We start from the raw sequence: 16,764 nt of genomic DNA, 5'->3' as shown, positions 1-16,764 counted from the left end.
AGAAGCCTGGGTGACTCTCTGACCTCATAGCTCCGTACCCGATAAAAATGGCTGCTAGGACTTGGAAAATCCTGGGCCTATGTACAAATGGAAGGATAGGTTGGGAGCAGGTCACTGTTTGCGTGACTTGTACTTAAGGTGAGCAACCTTGACCCAGATTCAGTCGATCATCGGGAGTCTTGTCTATTTTGTGTCTTCAACAAGTTTTGGTGTGTTACAAAAATTTCTTGATGTTAGTTTTCATTTTTATCCTAGAAACATCACAACTTCTCAACTCTTCTCATATAATGCATTGTCTTTTATCCAAAATCAGTCTTTTCTTATTTCAACCAAGTGTCTTCTTCTTCCCAAAAGGTCCTCAGCTTGGTATCCTCCTCTTCAAGAAAACTACCCAACCAAGCCTCCCTCCCAGAAGGTGCTAAACCTATTTTTTTTTCTTCTCTAAAACTTCAACCAAGTGTCCTCACTAGTATGCTCCTCATTTTAGAAACATTTTTAACCGTGTCCTTTTCTTCTTCAAAACTTTTCAAACCAAGTGTCATCCTCTTCCCAATAAGATCCTCCACCTCTCTTCGGCAACGTTGTCCCTACCCTGAAACACATCACGAAAGCGTCCTGTTTTTCCAAAAGGATCCTCAGCCTTCTGTAGCCCTACCAATCAAGTATCCTCTTTGTCCTAAAAGATCCTCAACCTTACAAGTCTTTTCTTCTTTTATTATAGATCCTTACCTTACCTTAGTAACTTGTTTTTTATTTTCTTCCCAAGGGTTCCTCCACCAATTGGCCTCTTGTGTTTTGAAATCCTGTCATTCAGGTGTTCTCCTCTTTCCATTTGGTTACCCTAGTTTTCTCTTTTCTTTTTTTTTTTTTTTAAACCTTTTTAACTAGGTGTCGTTTTATTAATTAGTCCTCAGCCTAGAGATGAGCCGATCGGTTCGCGGCACTCCAGTCCGACAGGCAGGTTAGTGGTACCTGACAGCTAAACGTGAGCGCCAGGCCTCCCCCGTCTAGCTGCTGTGTCCCGCTGACCTGGCCACTGGACCAGAGTCCCGCAAATCGTTCCCCCCATATCTACCTAGTGCCACATTTTCTTCTTCCCAAAGGTTCCTTCACCTCCTAGTTCTTCCATCTACTTGGAAACCCTGTAAACCAAATGTGCAAGTGTCTTCTCAATAGATTTTCAGCCTAGCACCCTCTAGATTTTTGTGTGTGTGTGTATATATATATATTTTATTTATTTATTTATTTATTTTTCATATTTGTATTTTTTTTTAAACAGAAATATTCCAGTTTTCACACCGATCACTTGGGCTTTTCAAAACACTTATTTCCTGTTCTACACAGAGGACTTGTCAGACTTCTCATTACAGACAGGATCACAATTTCTGATAACACCTCTATATACACAACTGATAACACAGGATCCACCATTCACAGTAGATGTCACAGCTTACCTCTTCCTATACAATGACTGATAACACCCCTATATACAGTAGAGAACACAGGATCCACCATTCACAATAGGTGGTGTCACAGCTCACCTCCTCCTCCTCCTATACAATGACTGATAACACCTCTATATACAGTAGAGAACACAGGATCCACCATTCACTATAGGTGATGTCACAGCTCACCTCCTCCTGTACAATGACTGATAACACCTCTATATACAGTAGATAGCACAGGATCCACCATTCACAATAGGTGATGTCACAGCTCACCTCCTCCTCCTCCTGTACAATGACTGATAACCTCTATATACAGTAGAGAACACCGGATCCACCATTCACTATAGATATAACAGCTCACCTCCTCCTCCTCCTGTACAATGACTGATAACACCGCTATATACAGTAGATAACACAGGATCCACCATTCACAATAGGTGATGTCACAGCTCACCTCCTCACTCTCCTTTCACAAATGCTCATTATATGCTTCAATGCAAAAGTCAGTCTGTTGCTTCTAATTGATGTCCACGTGGATTTCCTGCAGGAACGGATGGGTCTAGAATTGCCCCATTGGCCGGTGTGAAAATTGTAAAAATTTTCTTTTTTTGTTTGTTCAGATCGTGATATAAAAATGTAAAAAAAAAAAAAAAGATACATTTAACATAAAAAAAACTTCTTTAAACAAGAATTCATTTTGTGACAACGTGTTCCCTTTAACCAACTAACCTCTTCTGCCTGAAAATTCTTCAGCCTATTAACTTCTTTATTTTGGAAACCTTGTCAACCCAGTGACTTCTCTAAAAACTTTTCTCTGGAAACCTTTCCATGTCTCATCCTGTCTCCCAAAATAACCATGACCCAGTGCTTTTATTGTTTTTTTACTCAGAAACTTTCTAAATAACTAGACCATTGCCTTAGTACCTCCTTCTTTTTCGAAACCCGTCTCAAACGAGTGTCCTCTTCTTCCCAAAAGATCCTTAGTCTCGTAATCTTTTTTTTCTTGGATTCCCTATAAACCAAGTTTTCTCTTCTTAGTTCCTCAGCCCTTCACAGCCCAGCGCACCAGTCTCATCCTTGTCCTCCCTCTCAACCTCTTTTTCTTGGAAACCCTTTAAACCATGTTTTGCCTTCGTTCCTCGGCGTAGCGTCTCCTTCTCTGCCTAGTGTCCTCTGATTTTTGGAAAATTTTACATCCAAGCATCCTCGTCTTCCCAATGACTCATCAGCCCAGTAACCTCTGATTTTTTGGAAACCCCATTAACCAAGTGTCCTTTTTTCCCAAAAGGTCCTCCGCTTCGTAGCCTCTTTCCTTTTTTTTTTTTTTTTTTAAACCTTTCCAACCACAAGTTTATCTTCTTTCCAAAAGGTCCTCCACCAAGTGTCCGCTTCTTCTCAGAAACCTTTTCTAGCCTTCTTTAGCCCTATATCCTCTTCTATGTGAAACATTCACCTTAATGCCCCCTTCGCCCTTAATCTACCTACCCAATGTCTTTCCCTAAATCCCCTCAACCAGGTGACCGACTCCTCAACTCAACCCAACGTTTCCCTTTTTTTTTTTTCCCTGGTTTATATGTTTGTTCTATAATTTGTGTATAAGACGTAAAGATTAAATGCACAAGAAAAGAAATGATGTCCTAGTACAGGAAAGACTCTCATTATTCCGCTAATGACCGTAAGATGCTCATGTTTTATTATCTGGTCGAATCAATTAAGAAAAAATGTAAAATATATATATATATATATATATATATATATATATATATATATATATATATATATATATATATATATATATATATATATATATATATATATATATATATATAAAAACATAAAATTATGGTAAATTCTAAGACGAAAAAATAGATTTTTTTTTTTTCCTTTCTTTACTGATCATTTTTGCCTGTCTCTCCCAGCAAATTCCTGGTTAAACCCTTTAAGAGTAACCTGTCGCATCTTTCCCTCCATTTCCTCTGACAGCCCCTATAATAGACGTCCTTAACCTTATTTATAGAGCGATCAGGTGGAAATAGACCTTGCTCTTCTCAGCTTTCTGATGGCTTCAATCCAGGAGGGACCCGTAAAGAGCCGCTTGTCAGAGCATTATGTCTACCGACATGAGATATATGGCGATTCGGGCTGAGCTAGCGGTGATGTCCTGTTCCACCACAGTGTAGCCATCACTGCTTATGTAATATATGGGCCGATGCTCGGGACTGATGGAGAGCCCGGCATTTCCGAATACATCGGCCCTATTACCTTTCCATTTGTGTGTGTTGTGATTGTGTCCAGGGGAGAGATTCGGCAAAAATGATTAAGGTGAACCCAAAGTTGATGGGCTCCTAGACTGTCAAGTTGTGATTTTAATGATTAGCATTTTTTTTTATCTGGGTTATTATTCTTTTCAATTGATTTGCTTATTTAAGAAACTATTATTATTTTTCGGTTTTATTTTTATTCTTTTTTTCTGTATATTTGTATTCTCTTTTTCTTTTTATTCTTTTTCAATTTATTTTTATTTTCTTTTTCTGTTTAATTTTATTCTTTTTATTTTCTTCCTGTTTTTTATTCATTTTTTCTATATTCTTTCTTTTTATTCTTTTTCTGTTTATTCTTTCTTTCTCTTTTTCTGTTTATTCTTTCTTTCTCTTTATTCTTTTTCTGTTTATTATTTTTATTCTTTTTCTGTTTCTTTTTATTCCTTTTCTGTTCTTTTTATTTTTTCTTTTTATTCTTTTTCTGTTTTATTCTTTTTCTTTTCTTTTGATTTCAGATTTTTTATTACACATTTCTAATTTAAACTTTTATTATTTGTAATTTTTTTTCTTTTTGTAACTCTTTGCAGCTCTTTCTTTAGTTTTATATTTTATTTAATAATGCGTCTACGCTTTTTAAAATAAAAAAAAAAAAAAACTGTTCCAAGGGCCTTAAGGAAATCTAGAGGAAGAGGTCAATCCAGTCCTTACTTTCTTTCTAGAGAAACGTAGAGCCCCTAGGTTACGTGCACTTCAGTATTTGCAGCAGAAAATTTTGCTGTTGGCAGGAAAAAGGGTGCGACAAATTGTCTGCACCAAATCAGTGTAGAAAACAAAACCCAACAAAAAAAAAAAAGCACCATTTGCACGTAGCCTTGAGTTTGATAGAGCATGCTGGGAGTTGTAGTTTTTTTTCCCCCAGTGACATTAGCCAGATCCCCACAGATGTAGGTTAATGCTCCATATTGATTTGTTTTCTTCCTAGCAGGCCGTCCCCCGGATTGTGGTCCAGTCGGCCAGTGTTGATGACGGAGCATTCAAGCCTAAGCCGGTGAGTGATCACAGCAGGACACCTCTCGGGGGTCCTCTAAAATCCTACTAATATATACATATTTTTTTAGGGGGAGGGGGCTGAGTTACAGACTAATTTGAGACCTAGGCTTGTCTGATGCAACACGGTTGGCTTTTCCCTATACTGCTCCTCCAGAGTATACTAGGGGTTGTAGTGCAGAGGGCCCGCCGCTCCCAAACACTTATGTGACCCCCCTCGTCCATCATTTTGGCAGTAATTGTATCTGGGAATGAAGACGCCCCTGTTCTTTGATGAAGTTTTAGCTTTTACTAACAGTTGAATTTCCAGGTCATGTCAAGCCCCCCCCCCCCCCCTCCCTGGCGCGTCCCCCATAACTCTGCGCTCTGACAGACAGTATTGATTACCCAAGTTTAGTACATGTTGCCTCTGGGAAATAGATCTGAGAAATGGTCTGTTTAATCTCAGAAGCTGCCTCTAAATTCTTCACCTGTAAATTGACAGGCCCCGGGAAAATGGAGGGCGGTGGGGAAGAAAATTTGGAAGCGAAAAATAAATCTTTGGCAGCCGGTTGAAAATTCATGATTTATCCCGGCCTTAAGTGCAGCCAAAGAACTGCTAGAGACATATAGATCACTGCAGCCCTCCAGCTGCCATAAATCCTGCCGTCTGAGCAGCGAGAGGACCCGGCCTGTCCCATAAATCAGACTTCAAGTAAATATTAGGAGCAAAAAATATTCCTTGTGCAGAGTTTGTCCTTTTGCAAAAGGTGATGGGCATATGTCCTCTGCTGTTCACCATTAACACCTCACAACCTGTACTACATTAAGCGACCCATAATGATTTTTTATAGCCAAACCCTCCTAACAATGGCCAGCCACAATATACATCTATAAGGGCTCCCAGTTTCTCATTATGTCTAGTGGTGGAGATGGGGTGGAGGACTGATAGGATGATGTTTTCCTATCTCATTCTATTAAATCCACCAAAGCTAGGAGAACTGTGACTCTGGAGCGGTCGACAAGTCCATAATGGGTCTGTACGCGAACATCAATGTCCTATTTATTCATGGATAATGCTGAACTGATAGATGGATAGATATAAGATGGATGGACATTGGGTGGAAAATGGGTGGATGATTGGATAGACGATGGATTGATGGATGGATGGATCGATGGATAGATGGGTGAAGGATGGATGGATGGATGAAGACCGGCCACACACCTCATCTTCACCCGCCTCTGTTCCCTATCTAACCTCTCTAACTCACCCCTCCCTCTCTCTGACCACAACCTACTCACATTCTCTTCTCTCTCCTCTCCAGGGCACCAATCCCCACTCCACAAACTTGCACACGCTCGCAGAAACCTCAAACACCTTGACCTACACTCACTCTCTGAATCCCTTCTCCCTCTTACATACATTAGGTTCTTACATGATGCAGATGTTGCTGCCACTTTATACAACACCACAACAGCTGCAGTTCTCAATTTGGTCGCCCCCCTCACACATACAAAAGCTCGCACAATCAACAGACAACCCTGGCACACCAGCCTAACTAAAGAACTGCTACGGGCCTCCAGGGTAGCTGAGCGTAGATGGAAAAGGTCCCACTCCAATGAGCTCATCACATTGAAACAGTCCCACACTACCTTCAAGTCCACACTCACTGCAGCAAAACACACATACTTGTCATCTCTCATATCCTCCCTGTCTCACAATCCTAAACAGCTATTCAACACCTTCAATTCTCTCCTTCGTCCCCCAGCGCCTCCTCCCTCTCCTCTTATTTCAGCCGATGACTTTGCCTCATTCTTCAAGCAGAAGATTGAAACCATCAGACAAAGCTTTTGCCTAAAGCCCCCACAGCCCCTCCCCACACCTACTCAATCCTCCTCCTCCATAACCACCTTCTCCACCATTACGGAAGTTCAACTTTCCTCTTTACTCTTCAAATCACACCTCACCACCTGTGAACTTGACCCAATCCCATCCCACCTCATCCCAAACCTTACCACTATCTTCATTTCAACCCTAGCCCACCTCTTCAACCTGTCATTAACAACTGGTGTCTTCCCCTCATGCTTCAAACATGCCTCAATCACACCCATCCTCAAAAAGCCCTCCCTTGACCCATCCTCTCTGACTAGCTATCGCCCCATATCACTTCTCCCCTATGCCTCAAAACTACTGGAACAATACATCCATTCTGAACTGTCCTCCCACCTCTCCTCCTGCTCTCTCTTCGACCACTTACAATCTGGCTTCCGACTGCACCATTCTACTGAGACTGCCGTGACTAAAGTCACCAACGACCTACTAACCGCCAAATCCAAGCGACACTACTCTGTCCTCCTCCTCCTGGACATGTCATCTGCCTTCGACACAGTGGACCATTCCCTCTTACTCCAGACTCTCTCATCTCTTGGCATCAAACACTTGGCCCTATCCTGGATCTCCTCATACCTAACAGACAGGACATTCAGTGTCTCCCACTCCCACACCACCTCCTCATCTCACCCCCTATCTGTTGGTGTCCCCCAAGGTTCAGTTCTAGGACCTCAACTCTTCTCCACCTACGGCCTGGGACAGCTCCTAGTCTCATGGCTTTCATTATCACCTCTATGCTGATGACACACAGATCTACCTCTCTGGACCCGATATCACCTCCTTATTAACCAAAATCCCACAATGTCTGTCCACTATCTCATCCTTCTCTGCCAGATTTCTAAAACTTAACATGTACAAAACAGAATTCATTATCTTTCCGCCATCTCATTCAACCCCCCCCAACTGACCTATCTATCAACGTCAATGGCTGTCCACTCTCCCCAGTCCCTCAAGCTCACTGCCTCAGGGTAACCCTGGACTCTGACCTCTCCTTCAAACGACATATCCAAGCCCTTTCCACTTCCTGCCGACTCCAACTCAAAAATATCTCCCGGATCCGCACATTCCTCAACCATGAATCTGAAAAAACACTACTGCATGCCCTCATCATCTCCCGCCTCGACTACTGCAACCTCCTGCTCTGTGACCTCCCTTCTAACACTCTCGCACCCCTCAAATCTATCCTAAACTCTTCTGCCTGACTAATCCACCTGTCCCCCTGCTATTCCCCGGCCTCTCCTCTCTGTCAATCCCTTCAATGGCTCCATATTGCCCAGAGACTCCAGTTCAAAACCCTAACTTTGGCATACAAAGCCATCCACAACCTGTCTCCTCCATACATCTGTGACCTAGTCTCCCAGGACATACCTGCACGCAACCTCCGATCCTCACAAGATCTCCTTCTCTACTCCCCTCTTATCTCCTCTTCCCACAATCGCATACAAGATTTCTCCCGTGCTTCCCCCCTACTCTGGAATTCTCTACCCCAACATATCAGACTCTCGCCTACCGTGGAAACCTTCAAAAGGAACCTGAAGACCCACCTCTTCCGACAAGCCTACAACCTGCAGTAACCACCGCTCCACCATACCGCTGCATGACCAGCTCTACCCTCACCTACTGTATCCTCACCCATCCCTTGTAGACTGTGAGCCCTCGCGGGCAGGGTCCTCGCTCCTCCTGTACCAGTCGCCGTCACGTTTTGTTCAAGATTATTGTAATTGTTTTTGCTATGTATACCCCCTTTCTCACATGTAAAGCGCCATGGAGTAAATGGCGCTATAATAATAATGAAAGATAAATGGATGGATGGATGAAGGATAGATGGATGGATAGCTTTGAATTTGATATGACAGAAAAAATATAAGCGATTGTGATAGAGATATGAGATAGATGGGTATATGAATAATTAGCTAGATATTAGAGAGGTTTTCAGATAGATATTTTGATGGTTAAATAGATATTTAGAAGGCTTGCTCAATAATTAGATAATTACATAGGTGTTAGAAATATATTAGATAGGTGATGGATAATTATGTAGCTGTCATTCTCATTTTTATCTATCCATCCATCTATTTTATGGGCAGATGATCAGTCTGTAAAGATTTCTTGATAAGAGTGTAGGACTTGTCATCCTCGGTGTAGACTCGCTGACTCGCACTCTTTGGTTTATTGGAAACCAAATGCCACCAACGTTACTATTTATAAAGTCGATCTTTTGACTTTTTTTTTACTCACCTCCCAGGTTAACCATGAGGAATGGGCTGGTATCAGGCAACCAGTGATTGCTCGTTCCCCGATACAAGATAAGAGAAGTGACAAGTCACCAGCAGTGCCTTCCCAACCCAAAATCTGCGATTCTCCAGTACAGGAGTCCCAGGAAGGACCTCCAAGCCCACTCAGCGAAGCTTCCAGTGGATACTTCTCCCATAGTGTCTCCACAGCCACACTATCAGAGGCTTTAAGTACAGGGAGTGAAGTGCCTGCAGGACAAACACCAAGTCCTGTGGCTACCGATATTAGCTTGGCTACACTAACTACCTCCCATGAACCTGAGAAAGACGAAACGAGCAAGTTAGAAGCAGTGTCTGATCAGCATCTGCCCTCAAACAAACTTGAAGTTGAAAAGGAGCTGGAGAAACCAAGAAACTCGAATCATAAGGAATATCAGGACCTAGGCTTTAGCAACACTAATGGTAACAAGCCGCATCCAAAAACATCAACTGTAGATGTCATTCACGTTTTTTCTGGAGGGCATGCAACTGTAGACCTCTCAAAAGATGTTCCTTCCCAAGACAAGCTTCAAGCAACAAGCCACGGAGACTCCAGAGACTCTTCTTTTCCACCTCTAACCACTGACCCAGTCCAAAGTAAAGTTGCGGCATCACCTTTCAAAATCCAGAAGGTGAAAACTTCCGAGCTTAAGTCCTTCACACGGATGCTCGGAGATGAACTGGTAGAACCACCAAGCTTGGAGAAGGTGATGGGAACAGGAACCAAGTTAAAGGAAAGTCGGGAAAAGTTAAACGACCAAGTAGGAAGTGGTGAAGACCCTTCGGAAGCAACATCTGACTCAGAAGAATCTCAGGAGGTTCCAGACTGGTTGAAAGAGGGCGAATATGTGACTGTCGGGACGAATAAGAATGGTATCGTGAGATACGTTGGGCCCACAGAATTTCAGGAAGGAATGTGGGTCGGCGTGGAGCTTGATGTTCCTGCAGGTAAGAAACTTTCTTCTAAGGACCTTAGACCTTTGACACCCCCAACTGATCACATTCCTCACCAGGTCCCGTAGAAGTTAGATTCTAGGTGGATTTCTATCTAACGTCGACAGATGAGTAATGAGGTGCATAATGTGAGAACACGCAAAAATGTTGTTTTTTTTTGTTGTTTTTTTTCAATAAATCAAATTTTAATCTACCTCTCTGGGTGTCTCGAGAATTCCAGTCTGGCCAATTCTCTCTATGAGCGCCATCATCTGACTAAAGGGGTGTTCCAGACTAAAGCATTAGTCCTTTCTCCAGTGGATAGCTGATAAGGTGGGTGTCCCACACTTAGACCCTCACTGATCACTAGAGACAATTGCCGGCAATATAATGGCAAGGGGTGGTTTGAATGGAGCGTTTGTTGAGTATTCCTGCTAATTCTACTTTCAAGGTGCATAGCACAAATGGAGACAATCAAGGGCAGTACTGGCTGTATCTGACAGTACCATAGATTCAGGCGGCAGCATGAGATTCTTCAATCCAGACCTTGATGTCATACCCCGAAGACCAACCAGTTCTAGCAATTTTTTTGTTTTACTTGGGTTCTTAAACAAGGGGTCTGTTCCTCAAGTTATTATTTTCTTTTCTTTCACCCCAGGCAAAAATGATGGCTCCGTCGGTGGCAAGCACTACTTTAAATGCAACCCAGGTTATGGTGTCTTGGTAAGACCCAACAGAGTAAAGAAAGCCACTGGTGCTGCCCGGAGGAAAAGCGCCGGGTTGCGTTTGCAGGGAGGAACGACTTTAGAAGACCGGAAAGCCGGGAGCTTGTCTGGATCTGCTGGAAACCTTGCAGCATTGACTGCCTTGGCCAAGCCGGATAGAGCTGCAAACATAAAGATGGATGCTCGGAAAAAGACAGAGAACCGGAAATCCTGGGCGAATTAATGTACAACACACTACAAGATGGTCATGATCTCTAATGATTGTCAGTGACGAAGTCATCTTCACTACTAATTCCATGCTGTTCCTGACGGTACGGCTGTATAGAAGGTGACGGTTTGGCAGAACTGGTACGGTATTTGATCTCCACACCGGTGACCAAGGCTCGGCTCGGATCCAATGAAGGATCTCATGAGGCAGAATTGAGAACTATGCAGATTTCTTTTCTGATGGCATGGCCGAACCAATGAGGTGTGGAGGACCTCCCCAATGCTTTACTCCACCATGCTTGCTCTATCTTTTCTTCCAACCATCTTAACTCCTCTGTGTATCTACATGTATATATGTGTATGTGTAAATATGTCCATATTGTATGTTTTTAGAGCAGGCATTCCTTCCATGATCCTGCATGACCTCTCAGACCAAATTTTGACGACTTCTTGGTCATTTTGTTGCATTTGCAATCGGGCAGAAACCTGACGAAAGGGAAAATAGTCTGGGACCAGTCACATCTGTGTCTACACGTGTGTGAATAATAACGGGTTATGTATACAAACCAGGCTGAATTTTTGGAAAGTGCAATGAGAAGCACAGGCAGTCACGTGTTTTCCCTTGGCCAATGTCCACTACTGCTTCCCCGTAGACTCCATGTATACTCTTATTTTCTTGTGCACGTTTCTTGTATTTTGTGAGCAGTTTAGGGGATTTTTCTTTTTTTTTTTTGCATGATCCCACTGCTACCACCAATGTAAAGATCACTCTCGCCTATTTTTGTTTGCACCTAAATGTATGTAGAAAAATCTGAGTAATAATTCACGTGGCTTAAATGCTGATGTTCCACCACCCTACCGAATGGGGATAGACTTGTTGCTGTACATTTAGGGCCTGACGACCACGGCCTGGTGACCTATTTCTGTCAGTCTGTCTGTCTCCGATAAATCAGGTTTTAAGTTTAAGGCCAGATGGACACTTTGAAGTGAGAAGCTTGGAGGTGCTCATTCCACATTTTCTCTTACCGCCATACTAAGCAGATATTTGGGTGGAGGACCTCTTTAGCACAACACAATCGCGTAGCATATTTTTTACGTGATGCCTATGAAAGCACAAGTATGTTCTGTGGACGGTGGAGGTTCTTATATTTGTTATTTATGGGTGATGGGGATGTGGTGATGGGTTATAGAATTGTATGGATGAAGATGGGGGAGGGAGGTGCGAAATACAATCTAATCATCGTCTTATCGACAACCACTACAACAGTCAACTGACTGGAGAATGAGGACGATGTGTCGTGACAAAAGCCCATTTCGGACCAGAGCCATCCTGTTGGCAAGACTTGATCCTTTTTGGGAGCAAAGACATAAAATATGGTTGTTGATGTTGAAGAGTACACGGCCTCTCAACTATGTGATAAGTCAGAAACGCCTCTGTCCCAATATTGCTGGACAGTCATGTTCCACGGTCATCTCTGTACTCCTCCGTCACATATCTGCTGTAGACCTTTGTGTACCGGTCGTTTTCCGCTTTGGAGGCCATTTTGAACAAACCTGCTGATTCCTCAGATCCTCACACTTTCAACATATATATGATACATTCCCTTTAATGTTTCTTATGCCCTTCACATCACAATCTGTGTTTTGAAATCACAACTTTTCACGATAGTTATGACACCAGGGGAGAGTTTAGAAACTATTGTCGAAGACCAACGTCTTCTCCACTAATGGTGTAATCCAGATTATCCAGTCACTGCTTGATACTACACAAGTCAACCACAATTATAGCACTATCCCCAGCACAGAGTATCTGCATGTAACGTGGGTTCTGTTTTATATATTTTTTTTTTTTATATATATATCCATTTTTTGTTTGAGCACGAACACATATGGATCGAGGAATGAACGACGTGGAGAAAATCGGGACCAAATGTGAAAGTGGGGGATGGGGAATAAGCTCATAGTATGCAACTGATTGATCCAAAAGGCCAAAAATAGCAACTTTAAAAAAAAAATTCATCTGTCTATTGTAATATATTACCTCCAACTGTGCCTTAACAGGTGATCTACTTCAGGAGGTGACCATAGGAGCTTACAAAAAAAAATTGAGATTTCGTAGAGACTGGTGGTGGATCCACATCGATCTCTAAAACTTTGCTTACCATCACTCTTTCAAGAAACTCAAGTAGGCCGTTGACTGTAGGACAGGACTTTATGAACAGGGCAGTATTCTCTCTCCCGAGAGAAGCGAATGTGTAGACGGATGGTCGCCAACCAGTAGAAAGGGGTGACACTAGTTCCTCCTGAAAACGAGCAGCTATAGACATATGGTTACTCGTGTTGGGTATCAATCGTTGATCGGTCGTCTCAAAAAAAAAAAAAAAAAAATCTCAACTAAAAATGTTAAAAAACTTAAGTCATCTACAGATTGTAACAATCCAGCTTTAGAAAAAAAAAAAAAGTCTCTTGAGACATCCTTCTGTCGTTGGTCCTCCTACCTCTTCGGCTTGTAGCATTCCAACTATCTAGCTTCTCCAGATGGACATGGCTTCAGACCAATAATGACCACCTGTCCTCTGACTTCTTAAAGGTGTTCCGCTACCCAATCTGAACCCCACCCAAAAAAGTACCTCTTTCATGTTGTGTTTTTAGAATAGTTGTTTGTTATTACGTCTTTTGCCAAGTATGTATTACAAACCACGCATGCCTTTCTGTCCAGGACTTCGGAATAGGTTTCTTCTTATTCAAAAGTTCTTTCCGCCTATAGAGCAAAGTCTTTTTCTATTTCCAGACCCCATTTTTTGTAAATTATAAGAACTCTCTTGGTCATATCGGTCATATTGGCATGTGGAGATTTTCATTGCCCACCCTGTATTACTAATAACTGCTCTTGCCCTTGTCTTGTAGGCGGAGAGGGGGGGTCTTCCTACCACTTATCTCTATGGACAAAATGTGGTCAAGACCGTCACCCAACTTCTCTGAAAATTGCCCTATTGTCTTTGCAACTTTTTCTTTCGAGACCACTGTAATTTTGAGATGTTTGCTGGATGCCGGAGCTGTGGTGAATCCCCCTGTGGTAATGAGCCCCCAGGAAATTCTGCTTTTTATTTGAGAGGCGAGAATTTGAGAAGCTTTCTGGTGGAAGCATCTTTTTTTTTTTTTTTTTAAATTCTTTTGTACATATTTTAACGCACTTTACTTGACCTTAATCAGCCATACGCGGTTAAAATCAAGCAAAAAAACAAAACATCTCATGTATTAGTAATATTAGTGACCTTTTTTTTTTCCCTCTGCTGCTGCGGTTTTAGAGATTATGTACATATATAAATATAGATTTTTATCGTCCAGTACTAGTCGGAGCCTGCGACCCACTGCCACGGATCTGATCGGCATGAGTTACTCTTAGTTATCACATATCTTATAGGAGAATTAAAAAAAATAAATAAATAAAATGTCATTGACCTCTGCCAGGGGATGTACTTGTGTGTTGAGCAGGGGCGAAGACGGGAGGACATAACTCCACCCGTGCTTAAATGTCATCTAATGTTAGATTCCTGGCTGTTCAATTAAACATCTAAAGCTATCTGTGAAGGGGCCACTGTCCACAAAGCTTCAAGCCGAGCTTCTCCAGACCCTGATGCCTGCATAGAGGGAATAGTGGATAGGGGTACTACTCCGCCCATGCTTTGATGTGAGATACTTGGCTTCTGATACCAGTCATAGACCATCCTCGAAACTTTAGTTCAAGCCCCCTGATGGCTACAGTAGCGGACCCTCAAACAATGACTCGACATCGCCCCCCTAATGGCTGCCTTCTTTCTACATTCCAAAAAAAATATCAATTTGATCGTCGTTTTGTCGGTTTTTCACAGTAGCCCTCGCCTGCGGCGGCATCCAGGTACGCATCCGCGCCTGTTTGGCAATTATAATTATAATGTGCCTTCATTTTCTTAGATATTTCTCTAGAATTAAAACTTTTTTATACACGAGTTTTGATATTTTCTACATCCACACTGGGGCTGTTTTTTTTTTTTTGTTTGTTTTTTTCCTTTATTTTTGGGTGTGTTTTTCTTTTTTTCTATTTCACAAATGAAATCACTTATTTTTTTATTTAGATTTGATTAAGTTGATAAATTTGCAAATAAAGCATCTGGCACATGTATTTATTGCACCTGGAATCATCACTTTCCCGGCATAATTAAAAATCTTCTCTCGAGATGGAGATGCCGACTCCCCGCGCCCCTTATCTGCTCAGCCGTAAAGGTTGTAACCAGAGCCGCTGCTGTAATAATTAGCACCGTGATCCAATTACGCCCTCAGAAGTTTTGTGTGTCGTGTCTGTGGAGAGAGATGAGCTCCTTGTGGATCCCAAGGCTTGATGGAACTTATGTTCAGTGCATATGCTGAGACTTGTAGTTCCCTTGCAGATTGGGAAGGCACAGCTCATCTCTCTAGTGTTAGTGCTGTAGATTAAAACCACTTCTCACAAATGTTCGCATGACTTGTGTTGGGGCCCGAGACGTCCCTTGTATTATCAAATTGGACAAAGGATTAATGATTATTATTTTTTTTTTTTTTAATAAAAGCTGAATTCCAAAGAGACATCTATGAAATTTCATATTTTTTTAAATGATTTTATTGTATTAAACTACTGTATGATGTTCAATGATGTCTAATTAATAAACTTTTTAAACATGATTTTGTTGTTAATGGAGTTAATTTATATATTATTTTTCTATATGTTGTATGTATAAAATTGATTTACAGCACACTGCGAAAGTTTTAGGAAGGTGTGGGAAAAATGCTGGAAAGTAAGAATCTTCATACGTAGAAGTGATAATAGTTTATTTTTATCAATTAAAATGCAAAGTGAATAAACGCAGGGGAAATGTAAATTCCATCAATATCTGGTGACCACCCGTCGCCTCCATCATCAGTATCTGGTGACTGCCTCGCCGTCGCCTCCATCATCAGTATCTGGTGACTGCCTCGCCGTCGCCTCCATCATCAGTATCTGGTGACTGCCTCGCCGTCGCCTCCATCATCAGTATCTGGTGACTGCCTCGCCGTCGCCTCCATCATCAGTATCTGGTGACTGCCCGTCGCCTCCATCATCAGTATCTGGTGACTGCCCGTCGCCTCCATCATCAGTATCTGGTGACCGCCCGTCGCCTCCATCATCAGTATCTGGTGACTGCCTTGCCGTCGCCTCCATCATCAGTATCTGGTAACCGCCCATCGCCTCCATCATCAGTATTTGATGACCCCCCCCCCCCCCCCGTCACCTCCATCATCAGTATCTGATGACCCCCCCCCCCCCGTCGCCTCCATCATCAGCATCTGATGACCCCCCCCCCCCTCGTCGCCTCAATCATCAGTATCTGGTGACCCCTCCGTCGCCTCCATCAACAGTATCTGGTGACCCATCCCCCGTAGCCTCCATCAACAGTATCTGGTGACCTCACCCCCCTTTCGCCTCCATCAACAGTATCTGGTGACCCCCCCCTCCTTCACCTCCATCAGTATTTGGTGACCCCCCTCCTTCGCCTCCATCAGTATCTGGTGACACCCCCCCCCCCCCCCTTCGCCTCCATCAGCTTCTAGTGACCCCCCCCCTCCTTCACCTCCATCAGTATTTGGTGACCCCCCTCCTTCGCCTCCATCAGTATCTGGTGACACCCCTCCGTCGCCTCCATCAGTATCTGGTGACCACCCGTCGCCTCCATCAGTGTCTCTTCACACCTCCATCATCAGTATCTGATCACCGCCCATCGCCTCCATCATCAGTATCTGGTGACCGCCTGTCGCCTCCATCATCAGTATCTGGTGACCGCCTGTCGCCTCCATTGTATCTGGTGATCATCCGTCGCCTCCATTATCAGTATCTGGTGACCCCCCCACCTTTGTCACCTTCATCAACAGTATCTGGTGACCATCCCTCGTCGCCTCCATCAACAGTATCTGGTGACCCCCCCCCCCCTCCTTCGCCTCCATCAGTAT

General features: G+C 42.9%; 1 protein-coding gene across 1 annotated transcript in view; it reads left to right on the top strand.

Moving 5' to 3' along the window:
• KIF13B (kinesin family member 13B) overlaps positions 1-15,462 on the top strand; it is a 205,660-nt gene extending 190,198 nt beyond the window's left edge. Inside the window, exons 39-41 of the mRNA XM_073673434.1 lie at positions 4,692-4,757; positions 8,872-9,847; positions 10,491-15,462. Of these exons, the coding sequence (XP_073529535.1) occupies positions 4,692-4,757; positions 8,872-9,847; positions 10,491-10,780 (1,332 nt within the window). The 3' untranslated portion in view covers positions 10,781-15,462. The remainder of the gene's footprint in view (positions 1-4,691; positions 4,758-8,871; positions 9,848-10,490) is intronic.
• The last annotated feature ends 1,302 nt before the right edge of the window (positions 15,463-16,764 follow it).

This window comes from Phyllobates terribilis, unplaced genomic scaffold (genome assembly GCF_046119375.1).
Source record: "Phyllobates terribilis strain yellow unplaced genomic scaffold, ASM4611937v1 Scaffold_3__8_contigs__length_932513732, whole genome shotgun sequence".
Lineage (NCBI taxonomy): Eukaryota > Metazoa > Chordata > Amphibia > Anura > Dendrobatidae > Phyllobates > Phyllobates terribilis.
The sequence above is the reverse complement of the archived record's forward strand: the minus strand, read 5'-3'. Positions and strand labels throughout refer to the sequence as shown.